General features: G+C 39.1%; 1 protein-coding gene across 2 annotated transcripts in view; it reads right to left on the reverse strand.

Moving 5' to 3' along the window:
- CNTNAP4 (contactin associated protein-like 4) overlaps positions 1 to 19,098 on the reverse strand; it is a 244,719-nt gene that overhangs the window by 52,188 nt on the left and 173,433 nt on the right. For both annotated transcript variants that reach the window (XM_005862607.2, XM_014536737.1), the window contains exons 11-14: positions 18,378 to 18,484; positions 15,898 to 16,017; positions 7,755 to 7,952; positions 3,077 to 3,233 (exon numbers count right to left, since the gene is read on the reverse strand). In XM_005862607.2, the coding sequence (XP_005862669.1) occupies positions 3,077 to 3,233; positions 7,755 to 7,952; positions 15,898 to 16,017; positions 18,378 to 18,484 (582 nt within the window). The remainder of the gene's footprint in view (positions 1 to 3,076; positions 3,234 to 7,754; positions 7,953 to 15,897; positions 16,018 to 18,377; positions 18,485 to 19,098) is intronic.

The raw sequence follows: 19,098 nt of genomic DNA on the forward strand, positions 1-19,098 counted from the left end.
GTCATCTCAGTGCTTGACTGGGCGGGGATCAGCCTCCAGGCTCACTGAAGCGGGTGTTGGCAGTGTTCTTGGTCAGGTGTTGGACTGTTATTCACTGGCTGTTGGCTGAAGGTCACTCTCGATCCTCTGCCACATGCGCCTCTCCTCAGGACAGATCACAAATGACAGCTTGCCTTATCAGAACAAGGAAGCCAGAAGAGTCAAAGAGAGAGGCAGAGAGGCGCAAGCAAGTCAGAAGTCAGTCTTTTGTAATCTAATCTCAGGAGAGTTGTCTCATCACCTTTACCACATTCTATTCATCAGAAGCCAGTCACAGGTCCAGGCGACCCTCAAGGAGAGGAAATTACACCGTGATGTGAATAATGGGCAGTGCGGATCATCTCGGGGCCATCTTGAAGGCTTGCTACCACAGACATTTATTAAACAAGATTGAGAAATTTTCAGCCATTGTTTCATCAAATATATCTTTGCCTCATTTTATTTCCATCCTTCCGGGACTCCATTTTCTTGCCCATTAAATCACTGATGCTTTTCCAAAAGTCACAAAGATTTTGTTAATTTTGTTCACTCTTTTTGTTGTTGCTCCTGTATTCTTCAGATTTAGTAACTTTTATTGATCTGTCTTCAGGTTCGTTGAGGATTTCTTCTGTGATCTCCTGAACTGAAGTCCATCCATTGAATTTTTCATATCAGATGTGCGTTCCTATTCTAAAATTTCTATTTGCTCCTTTAATGTAGTTCTCACTTATTTGCTTAGCTTCTCCTCTGTTCACCTGTGATTATGTTTATCTAAGTCTTGGGGCAAGCTTATAATAATTGTTTTAAAGTTTTTGCCTGCTAATCAAGCATGTGCCCCAGGGTCTGTTCCTAATAAGTGCTTCTATTTTCTAGACTTTCAATCAGAGTTGACTCTTTTTTTGAATATGAAATAATTATTATATTGCTCTAGACATTGGGGGTGATACTGTAGAGACTGTGGGTTTTATTATTGTTCTGAAGATTCATTTTCGTTTTCACAGGCAGTTAAATCACCACTTACCACAATAATTTGTGTACACTTGGTTTTACACTTCATTAGGGTAGGCCTACCAGTATGTCAGTTTTGCTCTTACTTTTCGATTATAATCTTTGCTGTAAAGACATAGACCTTCTGTCATTTCTATATTGTGTACACTTGGTTTTACACTTCATTAGGATAGGCCTATGTCAGTTTTGCTATCATTTTTTGATTATAGTCTTTGCTGTAAAGACATAGACCTTCTGTCATTTCTATGGAAAGCTGAGGGGTTTGTAAAACTCATCTCAGTTAGTGAGACTTAAACTCCACATTCTGAGTCTCCTCTGGTAGTTGCTACTGAAACCTGTGTAGCTTGCTCAGTTTTCCAGCTGGATCCTCTCTGCTTGGTTTCTAGAAATCTCCTCTGTGTCTGTGCAGCTCAGGGCTCAGCCGAGGGAAACTTACATGGTGGACGCCCCCAGGTTTTCTCCTATCTGGGATTCCCATTCTCCCTCAACATCCAGCCATTCTGGCAGCCCAAACTGTGCTCTGATACCTCTTAACCACTCACCCCCCAATAAAATCTAGTTATTCTCTTTGAGTTCTAGCCACCACATATCATGTGGTCTGATTAGTTCCCTCAAAGAAAAGGCATATAAACATAATCTCAACCACTTGAGTTCCCGTCTTCCAAGGCTCAAAGGCTCCCAACCCTAGCAGTTTCTACCTACATTTGGTTGTTTTCCACTTACTTCAAGTAGTTGTTTTTATAAATAGCTTTTCTGGGATTATAAATGTTCTCTGGGGAAAGTTATTTCTATGCAAACTACATAACCATAGCAGAATTTAATATAAAAAGTTTCAAAATCTTATGGCTGAAAATTATTTTTGATGAAGAATATGTTATGGAGGTATTAGAGAGTTATTGGTGATTATGTTAGTTTTTTTCTTCTGTTAAGCATTGATATGAACATTTTATTCACATTTTAAAATACAATATTACTGTGCAGGTGTTTTTATGAAGGCAGTGAGGAATAAGAGAGTACGGAATTTTAAAAACTAGACTTTGAGTAAGAGACAATATCCTTTATACCAAACAGGTAATAGTAAAAGTATAATCATGACACCATATAGATGCTTCCTTCTAGGGTATTCCAAAATAATCTGTCTTTTGATACAACATAGTCTTGATGTTTGCCAAATAAATCAATGAAACAGCATACGATTCAAAATGTGAGCTCAATTGACAATGAACTGATTATTGGAATTAATGTACATTCTGTAACCAAAGCAATCATACTTATAGCCAGATTGACTATTAATATTTTTTAAAATAATTATGTGCAGATCCAGGTGCACAGTAGTATAACATACATATGGCATGTTGAACTGTGAATATGGAAATTAAAAAATATTTTCACTTCATAAATAAAATCAATCCAACTCTAGTAGAAAATAGAATACATGTATTTTTAAGTTTTCCAAGGAAAACACATATTTAAGACTTTTATTCTAGTTAAAGAATATTTTAAGTTCAATTTTCAAATCCCTCAAATGTTACAGATTTCCTCTTTCAAAATATGATAAACAACAGAACATTAGTTCTTTGGTGGTTTGTCTTTTAAAAAAAATTAAAAAGCTACATGTTTATAATTGTAGGAAATTCTAAGTTTACATTTTTAAAGGTTTTAGAGGCAATTATTGAGGAAATGTGCTTTAGTAATTACTGGCTGTAAATATATTTTGAGAATAATAGAATGCTTAATTACACTTAATTTCAAAGAGAATGATAACTGACTAAGAATGAAGAGGAAACATGAAACAGATGCCTCTTTCATTGTATTACAAAAATAAAAACGTACATGACTAAACAGCCCATTATAAAAAAATTGAAATAAAAGGACATTGATCTTAACATTTAGCACTCAGACTGATTATAACATATTTCATCAAAACATACCTGCATCTAATTTCTTCACTGTACTAACGTGTTTAGTATCTACCTAGCTCTATATATTTTAAGTGATCCATTTAAAAAGATAAATTTTATTTTGCAAAAGGAAATCATATGGAAATCACCATTCATTCCGGTCAGCATCGCAGTTGCAATAATACTGAGAATCAACGCAGTTCCCCTCTAGTCCACAAGCACATTTTTGAGGATCAGGCGAAGAACCTCCCCAATACGTGTGTGTCTCATTGGTTCTTCCAACCCACCAGCTCAGAGGGGTCCCATCTGAAAGACAAATGCATGAAATGTGACATCTGCTTTACACCCCCTGCCTTCTGTCTCAGCATAATGCCTCTCCTTCCCAAATCATTAAAAAAATAAATAAAAGCAGAAAGACAAAGATTGACTTAATGCAGTGATAATCAAAACATTGTAATTGATGGCATTTCCTAAAAAAGCTTTTAAAAAAATATATTTCTTTATTGATTTTAGAGAGGAAGAGAGAAGGCGAGCGAGATAGAAACATCAATGATGAGAGAGAATCATTGATCAGCTGCCTCCTGCACCCCCCCCCCTAGGGATCGAGCCGCAACCCAGGCATGTGCCCTTGGCCGGAATCGAACCTGGGACCCTTCAGTCCGCAGGCTGATGCTCTATCCACTGAGCCAAGCCGCCTAGGGCCCTAAAAAAGCTTTTTAAAAAACATTTTATTATTTAAACTCAAATGATTGATATATTTTCCTTTGAGTGGAAAAGACACCAGCAATTCCTATTTAACTCAGGCATGATAGTAAAAATGTACTGAAAGCAGTTCATATATGTAATTTCTTTGAAAATCATTTTTAAAACAAATTGGCATAAAAATATAAACCAGAGCAATTAACACATCAGAAACAAAATTGATATGAGATAATAAAATGGCCATTAAAACATTATAGAATGTTATAATATAAAGTCAGTGATTTTTTTTATTGTTGTTAATCCTCACCCACGAATATTTTTATCATTGATTTTTTTTTTTAGAGAGAGTGGAAGGAAGAGGAAGGGAGAAAGAGAGAGAAACATTGATGTGAGAGAGACACATCAATTGGTTGCCTCCTGCACGCGCCCTACCGGGCCAGGGATCCAGCCTGCAACAGAGGTGCATGCCCTTGACTGGAAACAAACCTGCAATGGACTAAAGTAAAGGATTTATCTCAATATATGTATTGGCTAAAATAGAGTGGCTGTTTATTAAACATTGGGCATGGTATGGCACTTCTTTGTCATGATTTAAGATTTATTTGGAAGTATGTATTTTTCTCTTTCATTTAATGGCTTGGCTATTTATTTGGAGACTACAGAATCACACTGAAAGATCATAGTGCCTGAAGCAGACACTACATTCAAAAACAAAGTTTTCCTTAACCAAATGCATTTCTTTCTATGATGAATGTTCAGCTATCAGCTCCTTCTCGGAGTTAAAACTAAACCTGATGTCAATACACTAGAGCAAAGAATAGACAGAAGAGCTAGATAGCATTTAAAGAGAAGGAGGTAAAGTATGAGGGCAATATCTCATTTAAAAAAAGAGAGAGAGAGGAAATTGTAGTAATTGGAAAATCAAATCAGCATGAGAAGAATGTGAGATCAAAGCAGTCAGCTATCCAAAAGTGCTTGATCATTTTCTGTTGACTTTCAAACCTTTTAAGTTATCATCAGCCCCACTAAAAATCTGAAGCTTTTACTAATTTCTCCTTTACTTACAAATGCCAGTGCTCATTATAACTTACTGTTACAATAGGACCTTAGGACCTTACTAGTGCTGGCAACCTCTCTCCCAGCATTACTATACATGAGATCAGCCAAGCCAAAAACAAGGAGTTAGCAAAAGCTTGTGTTGTGCATAAAGACATTATCAAGAATCTTCATTTTTAAAATTGCACAATCAATTCATTAGCAGAAGGTGAAACCTATTTGAAACATTTACCAGAGATATTTCAATATACTGCTTAAAACACCATGTGTTCATGGATTAAAGAGAAAATAAATCATCATTCCTAAACAATGAATAATATTTTTACCTCTAAATGTTCTATCTTGCCTATTAAGTAGAAACTACTGAATGTTTAGTGGTACCAAATACATTTGGTTCCATCCAAGACTTTTAAAATGTCCCAAAGAATTTAAGTAAGTATAAGAAAGAATTAAGAAAATCATATAAAATATCATGATCATGATAGAACATTCCACTTCCCATAGTTACAATCCCATGTGACTTGTGTATTCACATGGATCGTCCTTCTAATGTGAAGAGTCGGTGGATCCACAGTCTACTTGATTCTTCTGCAATGATGGCACCATTATTACTGGACTCTGCCATAGCTTCAATATCTGAAACTGTAAATTTAACTTGTCTGGCACCATCTTCTTGTTCTTCCCTCTTTATCTCTAAATTTGACCTCAAAATCCAAATTGTTCTGTCTTTTTAGTTTTTCCACCTCAAATCCATTCACATGAATTCCAGGGTCATGGACCTGAGAAAATGTGTGTATTTAACAACTCTCATCGTCCCTTGTCCTACAGCGTTCTAGACTTTGCTCCTTTCTTCACTAGTGGCTCTCACATGTGGCTGAAGCATTGGCCATGGAGTGAGGGAGTGGGGGGCTTTTCTTCAACTTCATGAGGTCCCCCTCACTTTGTGTGGTGCTTGCTCACTAACCCCTTGGGGCTATTGTTTTCTGATTCTGTTACTTTGACTCATTTGTGATTTGAATGATTGTCTCCCCTTTAGTCTTTCCTTTAGTTAAGTCACTTAATTCATTTCATTCCATAGCACTCATTTACCCTTTTGTAAGTGTGGTTCTCATTCTCTTAGAATATACTTCCATATTTGCTTATCTATATTTTAGATTCCAAGATCAATATTTACCAACAAGGAACAATCAGTTGCACAGTAAACTGCTATGTTGACTATAACTGTGACATTCTGGAGAGCAGGGGTTGAGAGGACTCACTCCATGCACTTTGTATGTGTTCTGCACCCAGTCATCGCTGCACCTGGGAGGCTGGTACCACTGCCACATTTCAGAGAAGAGAAAATTGAGAAAGTTTCCTCCATCCAAGTTCTGTACCTAATCAACAAGAGACTGGAAACTTGAACTTAGATCTCTTCCCACCTCTGAACCCTGTGCTCTTGGCACTACAACTATCTGATGGTGAGTCTCAGATGGAATTGAGGTTTCAGGGGGATGAAATTTCAGCAAGAGACTAGCAAGACAGAGTAAAAGACTGAATAAGATTTTTAAAAAGGAGGAAGAAGAGGGAGAAGGGGGAGGAGGGGGTAGGATGCAGGCATGGGGGAGAAAAACCTGGTTATATTAAGGGGCTGGAGAGTGAATAGAAGAGGAGCTTAACTAAAAATAAAATGTTCAAATGTCATAGCAAGAGTTCAGAATGTTCCAGCATGATCCAGATGACATCTGATAATCACATATGAAACACGTTTCTTCTAAAATTCTTGTCATTCTATCTGGAACTCCAACCTCCCTTACGATGACAAACAGGAGTGAACACCGATAAAGTGGCTTCATTGTGCTGAGGTCTTAGAATCTTCTCTAACTTCTAAAGAAAAAATACACCTGTTAGGACATTTCTGCCAGAAAACAGTGTTGGGGAGTTGCATGAAGGTTGCATAAGCAGGCAGGTCCAGAATGGGCACTTCTGGTGACCAGACAGAAGAGTCTGTATTGGACAGACAGGGGACAGGAAAGCACTGAAGCTTCTTAAATAGAAACATGTCATGGTGGAAGAAGTGTTTCTTAAAGGTTAATATTTTTCATAAAAATCAGGATTTTGGCCCCGCCGGCGTGGCTCAGTGGTTGAGCTTCGATGTATGAACCAGGAGGTCACGGTTCGATTCCAGGTCAGTGGACATGCTGGGGTTGTGGGTTCATCCTCAACAGGGGGCAGGTAGGATTCAGCCAGTCAATGATTCTCTCTCATCATTGATATTTCTATCTTTCTCTCCCTTTCCCTTCCTCTCTGAAATCAATAAAAATATATTTTTTTAAAAAGGTCAAGATTTTGGATTATACATCAGATGGTTAGAAGGTATGGGAAGGCCAAGCGGGGAGGCCAGTTGAAATCTCTCACAGTGACTAAGAATCGGGTCACAAAGAACTAGAGTAAAGCAGAAGTGCAGGACCTAGATGTTCTCACATAATGAGATGCTCTAAAGGGAGAAAACACAAACCCCCCAAACAGAACTTAGGAGCAGACTGGTTATTAGAAGTAGTACACGAGAAAGAGTCGAGATGGTCTTCTGATTCCTACTGGAGCTACTACAGAAACTGGGTTTGCAGCGCCTATTTTAATTTCCAATTATACCCAGAGGCTCACTGTCAACAGTCCATGAAAAAGAGTCACACAGAACAGTCACTTTCCGAAAACTAAGTCATATTTTTAGTAGCTCTTTTCCACGATCAAACAAACTGCACGTGTCGCTTGCCCTTTGGAAGGGTAAACACTGAATTGGCTGAGTATCAGGATGAAGCTCTTTTCTGTGCAGTCATCAGATTAAGGCCAGGAGAGGACTCGAAGGCAATCAAGGCTTTGAACAAAGCCCAGTGTAAACTGACCTTGTTCTTTTCTTCAGGCACAGAACCTCTGTGACTTCCAGACTGCGACAAGTTTGCTGAATGTACAGGGAGATACCCTGTCAGCGACGATATGCCACCGCCCCGGCAGTATTCGAGTCCTCAGGAACTGGTGAAGCAAAGCGCGCTGTGCAGGGTGTGTGGGGGGCAGAGGCCTCGGTTTACCCACCTTGCCGATTTACAAGCCGCGACTTCTTGCAGTAGTAGGCCAGCTCCTGCTCGCAGTGCTCCGCACGGGTGATTGTGGCCTGGAGTTGTTCCAGGCTGGCCACGTACTCAAAAAACCCAGCATACGGGTTCTCCGGGTTAGTGTTTCTCACTCTTGTTAACTCTGAGCCATTGTGCTGGATGATGGTCCATGCCGTTTCTTGGATGCAGAAATGGGGGAAGAAAGAGAGGAGACCATCACTAGTCTGCAAAAGTTAAAATAAATAAAGAAAATCAAAATCACCTTTTATCTGAGTCAAACTGTTCTAGTCATAAACCTCTCTGAGAGGTAGAATCAGCACAAACGGACTCTTAAAATTTAATAAAAAATATGTAAATAATTGTTTTTGAATTATAGTAAAGTGATTCTATTCCCTGAAATGTATACAATTGCAATGCATTTGCAGTGCTTTTGTTTTCATATAATTTAGCCAGATAATATTTATGGTGAAAAATATTAAATTTCTGTGGTATATTTCATTTAATCAAATCTGGTGCTCTACTTTTTAAAGATGCATCATCATTTTATTTTCCTTCAGGAAAGAAAAAAGGACTACCTATTATAATTGTAAAATAGTATGGAGTGTAGATACACCCGGAATTCAGAGATGTTACAATGTGAAAAAAAGCACATCTCAGAATTTGTAAAATATTTTGAATTACACAATGTAAGCAATGACTTTTGTAGCCTTTAAAAATTATTCATGTTACCTGCAAAAAAAAAAGTCGAAATGTTATGGCTTGATATATCTCTCTCCTCAGACAGCATTCAATTATGAGTACACGTCTATTTCGTTATAACTCCAGTTTGACATATTCATTTGGTATCATGTGATCTGCATTATTATGCAATGCAACAGGAAGTTACTCTTTTGAACTGAACACAACTGATTCAGCACTAGCAACTCAACTAACACAACAAATAGTAGAGCTATCACTATTAACACCTGACAAAGTCTGCAAACACTTCCATCATACTGATTCGCAAAAGTATTTAGAGGAAATAAAAATCCCTTCATTGTTTATAACAGATGATAGGCATAATGCATCTATCCTTCGACTTTTCCAGCAAGACTTCATATTATATTCACTGTGATATATGCAGGCACAGGAACAGATTAATCAAAAGTTCTCTGATTTAATAGGTAAGAAACAGATTGGAAGTTGTCAAAACCCTGGCATGTATGTGCTGGTAAGTCGCATATCTTTCTGTACTCAGAGAAATAGTCCAAATTAGAGAAAAGCAGTGGATAGCATTCACTGCCCCCCCCTTTTAGCTAACATATTCATATTCACATGGTTCAACAATCAAACCAAGATAAGGAAGTATACTTTGAGAAACGTCATCCCCAGCCCTCCCCTAGTCATCAGAAGTTTGAACAGAGAAGCCTGCTAAATAAATGACATTGGACACAAATTTGACAGCCTTCCTGCCATCTATGTGTGGATCATTATTTTCCCCTGAAACAATAGCTGTTACTTTTATTTCTGCCTTGCGCCTCAGCTCACTAGAGAGCTTTCTCAGTAACACACTTCCGTTGAGGAGGACAGGCTATGTAAGCTAATGAAATTAACTATGGATGGCCAGGCAGCAGCACAGTGAGTGGCAGACTTGGCAGGGATCTGTGCCCTAAGAAAGTCAGGGGAAACCTGAGCCTCCATCTCCAGATTTGGAAAATACAGTCGCAGTGGGGGAGGTCTGACGTTCTATAATTTTAACGAGGCAAATCTGCCAGCCTCGCCTCTGCTGGACTCTGCTGTTACTGTAGCAGAACGATTCATCTTGTCTCGTGGTAAATCAAAGGCGCACACGAAGAAGCTCGGCTGCGCTGAGCCCCTGCCCAGGGGCCAGGACAGTGAACCTGCCTGACACCTGTGTCGCTAAGCCTTTGGGTCACGCTGAGAAGGACTTCCCCATAGTTTAGCACCCACTGGGTCACAATTAACACGATTCGAATGGGCTTTTAAGTCGCTGCCAGAGATTCAAGGCCTGAGCACAAGACAACCATTACAGAGCAGCTCCTATCAGTGTTTCCTTTTGAATTCTATCATTTCAACATTATGATCGTTCCTGTCAGAGGTTTTAGTTTCTAATAAAAAGTGCTACAACGCAGGACGTTACCCCAACAATCTAGATTTCCAGGGCATGGCAGAGACAATGAACTCATCACAATGGATTCCGAGCAATGGAGAGGGGAGCCCAGCAGCCATGTTCCCCGTCTTAACTAACAGGGGAACCTCTTGGAGCTATTAATTTTCAGCCTCGTTACAGCGCTTTCAGACATGAGTGTGTTATCTGATGTTTCTACATACACCTGTTTAGAAATTACAGCTGGAAAAGACATCGATCCGTCACAATTTGCAATTCAGTACTTCGTGACTTATTGTGTTGGTCTTTTCGACTCAGCTGTGAGCTCTAAGAGAAGAGTGATAGTTTCTGATATGCTAACCACAGTGCCTCCAGCACACAGCACCGGGGCTTGGCACAACATGCAGAAGAAGACATTAAAGAAATGAGGAAATGAACTAACGAATGAATAAAAACAATGCATTGTCTAGACGGGAGGACAACCTTCCAGGTGGCCTGATCTGATTCTATGGTGGCTCTGAGACTTCCATTGCCCTTTAGGTTTCATAACTAACCTGTAGGTAACTGAGAACTCTATGGTGGCTCTGAGACCTTTAGGTTTCATAACTAACCTGTAGGTAACTGAGAACTACAAAATAACGTGAAGCCCGAAGTTGTGAAGGGTATGAGATGTTACGTAAGTTACCCTGCCCCATATGCAAATTATATCTATGTTCATCTATCTATATATGGATTTAGTTAACGGTGATAAAGACATAGATATATACTAACAGGCACAGGAGTTCTCTCGATCCGGGACCTTTCGCTTGCAAAGCCTTAGCAGCATCCATTCTTGACACCCCAATTTTCCATGAGCCCACACAATGAGTGCCAGATGCCCCTGCATGTGTTAAAGTTGCACAAGAGAGGAACCCCAAAATTCTGAGACGTGAAGCTCAGAGGATGGCTGGCACCTCTTCTCCGCTCCATAAAGTGAGGAAGGGGAGGGGCCCAAGTCCATGTGCTTGTATCACTCTCAGAATGTAAGCAAATGCTGCTGGGGGAGAGAAGCCTTGAAAACTCTCCAGAGAAATTCACTATCTCTAACTTTCAAGCCATAGTAACAGTTAATTATCCTCTAACCCAGGCATTCAGATTATTTTTCTTAGAAAGCAAGTTTCCTCACACATAGTTCTTGTCTATAGACAAGGACACTCTACCTGGTGGAGATGTTCCAATGGCTGCCCCCCTCCACGGCGGCAGAAGCCAGTTTTGTCTCCATTTGCACATTCATTTCACTATTGCTGGTATGTACATGTGTGTCTGTTCTTTGGAGTTCCCGTTTTAAATGGCTGTAACATCTTACCAGTTTCCTCATTGGTAACGTGTTACACAAAATCTTTAAAATGTGTTTTTTAGCTTTTATTTTTATGTCTAAGAGCCATGGTTTTATTTATTTATTTTTTTAAGTATCCTTTACCCACTGCAAAGAGAGTCGTTCAGCTAAGGAGACACAGAGAAATGAGTCAGAAGAGGTAGCTGAAATAGGCAGAAAATCTATTAACTTTAATAAATACACTTAAAAAAAATTGGAAAGGCAGTTTGGGTCTACTGGTGTCTCTCCCTGAGGAGAGTTCCAATAATATAAATTGTATGTAAAGCAACTGAATAATTAAGAGCTTGATTTATCTGGGGCTGGCTGCTATTTTTTAGCGTGATCACAGTGTGGAGGGAAAACATGCTGTTTAAGCAACACAGTTGCAGAGCGCGTGTTCCTTCACACTAATGACTGAGGGTGATGGATGCGATATGGACCGCGAGAGCAGGTAGAAAGCGCTGCGCCCAGGAAGTGGGCGAGGAGACAGGAAAACACACCCGAGCAAAACGATGTCAGCTAGGCTGCATCTGAATCATCAGTTAGTTATTAACTCTCACGGCTATTAAGAAGGCCTTTGTGATGGAAATCCCTGAAGAAAAAACAATGTCTTTATGAGTACTATACCGTCCAGCTCTCACTGGAGGGTCTTAGGCGCCCTTATCTCACAATCACCCGGGGAGCTTGTTAGTGAAGCAGCAACCCAGGCCTCCGTCTAAACTCCCTGACTCAGTGAAACTAAAGCCAGGAGGCTCGGTAGCTGTGCAGCGGGCAAGGGTGACTGCAAGCCACCCAACTGTCATTTTCACAAAAGTGTGAAAGCCACTGCTCTAGCCCTCATCATTTTTCCCCACTGAAACAACTGCCCGCTTGCAATGTTTGATGAGGAACTTCTTGAATATAAAACTATTTCATTTTAGATAAAGCAGCGGCTTTAGTGGAGCGAAAAGGGACCCCTATATTTCTATAGTGTCAGACACTTGGATTCCTATTGGCCTGGCCAATTATTTTAAAATTACAGTTAGAATACTCTGTTTGGAAAGAATTTTCTTTTTTCTTTAATTGAATTTATTGGGGTGACACTGGTTAACAAAATGATATAGGTTTCCGGTGCACAATTCCACAACACATCATCTATATGCTGTGTTGTGTGTTCACCACCCCAAGTTAAGGAAAGAATTTTCAGTCTTTAACATAGTTTAGGGAAGTGTACACACAAAAGAGATTGCCTGTATTTTTCTTCTTTTAGGTTGTAATGGTTAAAGGTATTAAGAAGTGAGCTACCAGTGGAGGACCCTCACCCGACTATTCTGTCACCATAACCTTAAACTCTCTAGTCTTCAAAACTGTGAGAAATAAATTTCTGTTGTTTACTAGAGGCCCGGTGCATGAAATTCGTTAACAGGTAGGGTCCCTAGGCCTGGCCGGTGATCAGGGCCAATTAGGGCCTTCCTTCATTTTACGCCGCCCCCTGGTGGTCAGCGCACATAATAGCAAGCAATCAAACTCCCGGTCTCCTGGTCAAACTCCCGAGGGGACACTTTGCATATTAGCCTTTTATACATATAGATAGGCTACCCAGTCTGGAACTTTGTTAGAGCAGCCAGAATGGGCCACAACAGACAGTGTCTCCAGTGTCTGTCTGAGTAAATAGATGCCACCTGTTTGCATTATATGAACAAAATCTCTAGACACATTCTAGAGTAATGTCCCCCCAAATCTGTTTCCCAGGTTTACCTCCATCTGCAGTTTTTAGAACCACACATTAATACAAAGGAGCTGTGGCCCCCATGCTCAACGGCTTTCTCTGTGTCTCATCTGAACGTGTGACAGAATCTCAAACTCAAATGTGTGGCACCGAGCTCCCGAGTTTCCCCTTCAACTTTTTCTGACCACATCCCAAATTATGGCAACTCAAATGTGGTGTTGTTTTCCGCTTCTTTTGTGTTCCCACACTTCACACCTATGAAGAGAAAATGGAACCTCCTCCCTCATCTGCCTCATTGTTATCCAGCGTAAGCCTCCATCACCTGCTCTCGCCTGTATTCCTGCATTTCTTGAACTATCTCCAAACAGGTTTACTAACTCTTTTGATAGATAGACAGACAGATATTGACTGATATAGAAAGAAATAGGGGTTTTGACAACACCTGTATATATTTTACAGTATGTGTGTAACCCATGGCGCATATATACTTCTTTCCACCCCTGCTCCTGAAGAGGCATTTCCCAACATAGGAGCAATTATAATCCTATTAAAGGAAATCAGATTTCATCCACCATTGCTTAAAACCCTCCAATTTCTCATCTCATTCAGAGTAAGACCAGAGACCTTACAAAATTTTCTGGACCCCATGATTCTTCGCCTCCTGCCCCACCCAAGCCGGTTCTTCTACTCTCCTCCTCAACCACACGGTTATGCGCCATAGTCCAGCCACTTGGGACTCGCTGGTTTCTGAACACGTCTGGTAACATCACCCCTCTCAGGACTCAGCAGTTGCTCTTTCCACCGCCTGAAAGACTCTTACCCCCGATATTTGCTGCCTGGTTTAAGGAGTAAATCCACCTTTCCAAACCCTTCCATTTCACATCGCCTTTTTCTGTTGTCTTGCTCCACAAAACTCTAACTTCCTGACACAGCATTATCCGTAGGAAATTTTCTGAAATGTTGAAGTAGGTGGCTATTGAAGAGTTAAAATGTGAGCAGTGAGACAGAGGAACTGACATTTAATGTGATCTTAATTTAATGAATTGATTTAAATTTGTAAAATGTATTTCGATTCATTTAGTTTTATTAATTTTAATTAGGTCTGAATCTAAGTAGGCACTTGTTTACTAATAGCTACTATACTGGATAGCCCACTTCATCTAGAATCCATTCCTTTGTGTTTGATGATGAAGGAATCAAGATTCTTTTTAAAACTTTAGACACAATTTCCCCAGCACCACTGGTTGTAAAGGAATCTTGATCCCTTCCATTTGGCCTGCTAATCCCTGTGCCAATCACACACTGCTTTATTTAGCCTATCAGTATAATGTCTTCATATCTGGCAGTTGAGCTCTTCAACTTTATTCTTCAAAATTAATTTGAATCCTCTATTTCCATCAAATCTGTTGATACATTTTAGAAACTGCTTGCTCATTTTCACCTAAACACTTACAGAACCAGCAAACAAATAGCCTGCTGGAATTTTAATGTAGGTTTGCACAGAATCAATGACTACTTGGGAAAAATTGATATTTATACCATATTGAGTTTTCTAATCAATGAAAATTTTATATATATTTCTCCATTTATTTAGGATCTTAGTTGATCTCAAGATCATTTCATACTTATCTATGTAGAAGCCTTGCACATCTTTCATTAGATTTATTACCATGTATTCAAGATTTTTATGCTATTAAAAATAAATCTAAAATTTCATTTTCTAATTGCTTATTGCTGGTGTGCAGAAATCAATTATTTTTTATATTACTGGTATCCAATAATCATCCTAAATTTTAGTAGTTTACCTGTAGATTATTTAGACTAGTCTCAATACATAACCTGGTCATCTACAAATAATGTGAGTCTTAGCTCTTCCTTTCCAGCACTCACTTCTTTCATTTATTTTTCCTGCTTTCCTGCACCGACTAAGGCCTCCAATACCATGAAAAACAGTGGTAACAGCAGGCATCCTTGTGTGAATACTGGTAACAGGGTAAAGCTTTCAGTATTTCACCATAAACTGTGTTATATATTTTGGGATTTTTGTGGGTAGTCTTTAACAAATTAAGGACATTTCCTTCTATTGGTAATTTATTTTCTTTTTTTTATCATGAACAGATGTTGAATTTAATCAAATATATTTCCATGACTATTCAGTCTTATTTAAGTGCTAGAGGCCCAGTGCATGAGATTTGTGCACTGGGGGGGAGCAGGGGTCCCCTCAGTCCGGCCTGCGCCCTCTCACAGTCTGGGACCCCTTGGGGGATGTCTGCCTGCCAGCTTAGGCCCAATCCCCTGGAGATCAGACCTAAGTCATCAGTCAGAATCCCTCTCACAGTCCGGGGCTCTCCCAGTCTGGAACCCCTTGCTCCTAACCACCTGCCTACAGGTGGGAGAGGCTACTGCCACTGCCTCTGCACTCTCCAGCTGTGAGCCCAGCTTCTGGCTGAGCAGCACTCCTCCTGTGGGAGTGCACTGACCACCAGGGAGCAGCTCCTACGTTGAGTGTCTGCCCCCTAGTGGTCAGTGAACATCATAGCAACCAGTCATTTCAGTTCAGTCAATTTGCATATTATGCTTTTATTATATAGGATGTGTAAGTAAGGAATTCAAGAATAAACTTCATGTTTACCTACATTAAAAAAGTAAATATTTTTCAAGGCTTTTACATGCTTCAATTTCTTAGAGAATAAAGTCTATCCTTTTTGTTTTGGGACTTAACAAAATACATTTATTATTAGATGTTCTATACACACACCACATACACAGAAAATAATGACAACATTTTAAATCATTATTATTAAACTATTTTTAAAGATTTATGTTAGTTCTACTGAACAACATACATTTTAATCAAATTGCAAATTAGGTCAACTTTCTACTTGCTTCATTTTAGTTTTATGTTTAAAGCATTCATGCAAATATTACCATTAAATGAAAGCTGATTAACTCACCAGTCATATTGCAATAGAGAAGAAATGGTTCTAAGGGACCACTTCCATCTGAGTCTATATAGTAAAACCCTGAAGTATTTCCTCTGTGCTTATAGGCTTCACATGACTGCTCATAGATAGCTGTAAAAAGATGGATCATCATAAATGGAATAGAATGATAAGTATATTACTGACCCGAAGAAAAGGTAAAACATACTTTAAAACAAAATTCATTCTTTTTTAAAAGAACTGGTATGGATGAAAGCAGGTTAGATAGAAAAAAAGGAGAATGAGGCTGTATTTTATGACTTTTTTTTATCACTAAAGGAATATGAGAACACTCAGTCAAAATGAAAATTCAGTTTATTTTTATATTAGGTAGAGCACAAAAGAGAAAGTAGTTGTTTTAAATGTTAAGACACTTATAAGTATAATTTTAGACATCCATCCAAATGGATCTTTCAACATCCATAATAACTTAATATCTGAAGTACAATAGTGTAATCTCCTTAAATCATCTGCTGATAGCCACAGCAATAGAAAAGTTTCAAATAATGTTGTAACTATTCTCCTTTCTCGCAGAAAATTATCTATAGATAAAATCCTATTTTATAAAACAAATATGATTTATAAAGCTCCTCAACAATAATTTAAGAAATAATTTACAAAAGAAACTTTCTATAATACTCTGTAATGAGAAATCAAGATAATTAAAATTCAAAGCAGAAGAAATATTTATATGAAATATGTCCCCAAGTGGATGCAATGTATTTTGATCCATAATAGGATGTTTTTCATTATACAATTATATAGTTTCCTTGTACAAGGTTTGATATTAACACCTGTATATATCGTACAATCTCACTGAACACTTGGTCAAATGTACTGATAATTTCCATCAAGCTTCTTAGTCTGTGAAATGAGAAATAAATCATCCCCTGAATGTCCTTCCCTGATCTATTCTAAATTTTTGAAAATTATGTTAATGAGTTTTAGACAATATGAAATAATGTAACTAATTTGCTCAGTGTTACAAAATTTCAGATAATCATGCAAAATTACTTCTTCATTCCTCCACAGTCTGATGGTTTTATTTTTTCCTATTATGTATTACACAGACGAAAATAGAAGCATGGATTGCTTTCCAGTCATATTTTCTAATAAGAAGTTTTAAAAGACTCTATTCCTTCCTCTCCTTCTACTCATGCTAAAGACAGTAATGGCTTCACAATAACCAGTAAACAACTTGTCATCCTGCCCCCACTTCTCAGAATGGTTATTGGCAAAAAACAAAACAAAAAACACTAAAAAAACAAACCTTCATTTAGACTATTTGCTCAAGAACCTAATAACTCAATAATTGGGTCAAATTGTGGGCCATAGATGAAAATATCTTATTTATTTATCATCTGGCTTTTATCCTCAGAGCTGTTTGGGTTTATATTTAAATTCAGTCACTGATGCCTGGCTGGAGTGGCTCAGTGGTTGAGTGTCAACCTATGAAGCAGAAGGTCACGGTTCTATTCCCGGTCAGGGCACATGCCTGCGTTGTAAGCTTGATTCCCAATAGGAGGTGTGTAAAAGGCAGCTGATCAATGATTCTCTCATCGTTGATGTTTCTCTCTCTCCCTCTTTGAATTCAATAAAAATAAAAATAATAATAATAAACTCAGTCACTGATAATAATTAAAGACAAATAAGGAGTCCATCAAAATACATTCACTTGACTTTCTGTGTTGAGTTAGTTACTACCATGGGATGATGGAGGATATGAAAATTAACACAGACTGTCCCTTCACTAGCTGGGTGAGTTGGGTCGAGAATTTTGGCCTCTGGTTACAGTGAGATGTGACTTCAGGGACAGCAAGCATTCTTCATGATCTTAGATCTTAGAAAGCCTCGGTAAGGCGATGCCCAGGAACACCCCGGCTGTAGCCCTGAGCATGACCTCTGAGCAGCCCCTTGCAGAGCTCCCAGGGCTGGAAGCCCAGGCTTCCGATCTCAACTCTGGACAGAGTCCAAAATAGTGCCCAGTGAAGAGACCAAGACGGGTGAGGCTGGTGACTGTGAATAACGCCCTTGGGTCTCCTCATCATATGAATCAAAAACTGGATGACAGAATGGCATGAGTCTTACAACCCACACAAACATTTCATCAGAACAAATGCATGGCTTATGATACAGGAAAAGAGTATTGGCTGTGATCCTAGGCAGGCGTTCACATCCACGCTGTGGCTCAAACTCTTTAAGATGCCTCAGGTAAGGTTATTAATCTCTCCCTGTCACCTCAGGAGTAAATTAGGGATAATAATAGTACCCACTTACTAAGGTGGCAATCAGAATTAAATGATTTGGGACAACTAGAAATCAACTGGATGCTAAGACCTTGCCTTCCAATACATGGTCGCACGTACATGGGCATATATTCACACAGCAATGAAAAGGGAGATGGAACGAGGAAATCAGAACAGAGGCAAGAAGAAGAGGTGTGTCCGGCTTACAGTTGTGGCAGGTGGCTCCTGTGTAACCCGTGTTGGCACAGTTGCAATGAAAGGTGTTCCAGGATTGGGAGCACTCCCCACCGTGTTCACAGTAGTTGGGCAAACACCTAAAAGAAGTACAGACACAGTCACTATTTTTCACTCTGAGATACAGAACACCGATCACATGTCCATGGTCCTGTGAAAGGAGAATGTCGACCGTAACATGAAGAGTAAATTTAACCTGACTAATGGTTACTCCGTCTGTCATTAAAGCACGTTAATCCCAGAACTCAACCTTAGGTCAATGAATTCATCAAATTTCAACCAATTCTCTGGCAGTTGTGGCTGCTTACTTTTCAACATGTCTTATTCTATCGAGCCCTTTTTCTTTGCCTAAGTAACATTATAACCAATTCAGTATGTTGCCAGAAATATCAACAGCTTACATAAAATAACATTTAATCATACTGATTTACTACACTGATTATGTAAATGAAGAGAAAATGAAGAAAAGAGAGAAGGAAGTAGGAGGGAGGGACATCTTTATTCACTTGTGTCTACATTCGGGAATTTGGAAGGTATATGGTATAGACAGATTCCAAGCACTATTCAGGGGCTCCCAGGATATTTAAATGTTCAAGAGAAAGACAGGCATACATAGAAGCATTGAACAGACTGTCAAACCACAGAGGGAAGCAGGGGAGGGTGGGCGGGTGGGAAGAGATCAACCAATGAACTT

Source organism: Myotis brandtii, unplaced genomic scaffold (assembly GCF_000412655.1).
Source record: "Myotis brandtii unplaced genomic scaffold, ASM41265v1 scaffold165, whole genome shotgun sequence".
Taxonomy (NCBI): Eukaryota; Metazoa; Chordata; class Mammalia; order Chiroptera; family Vespertilionidae; genus Myotis; species Myotis brandtii.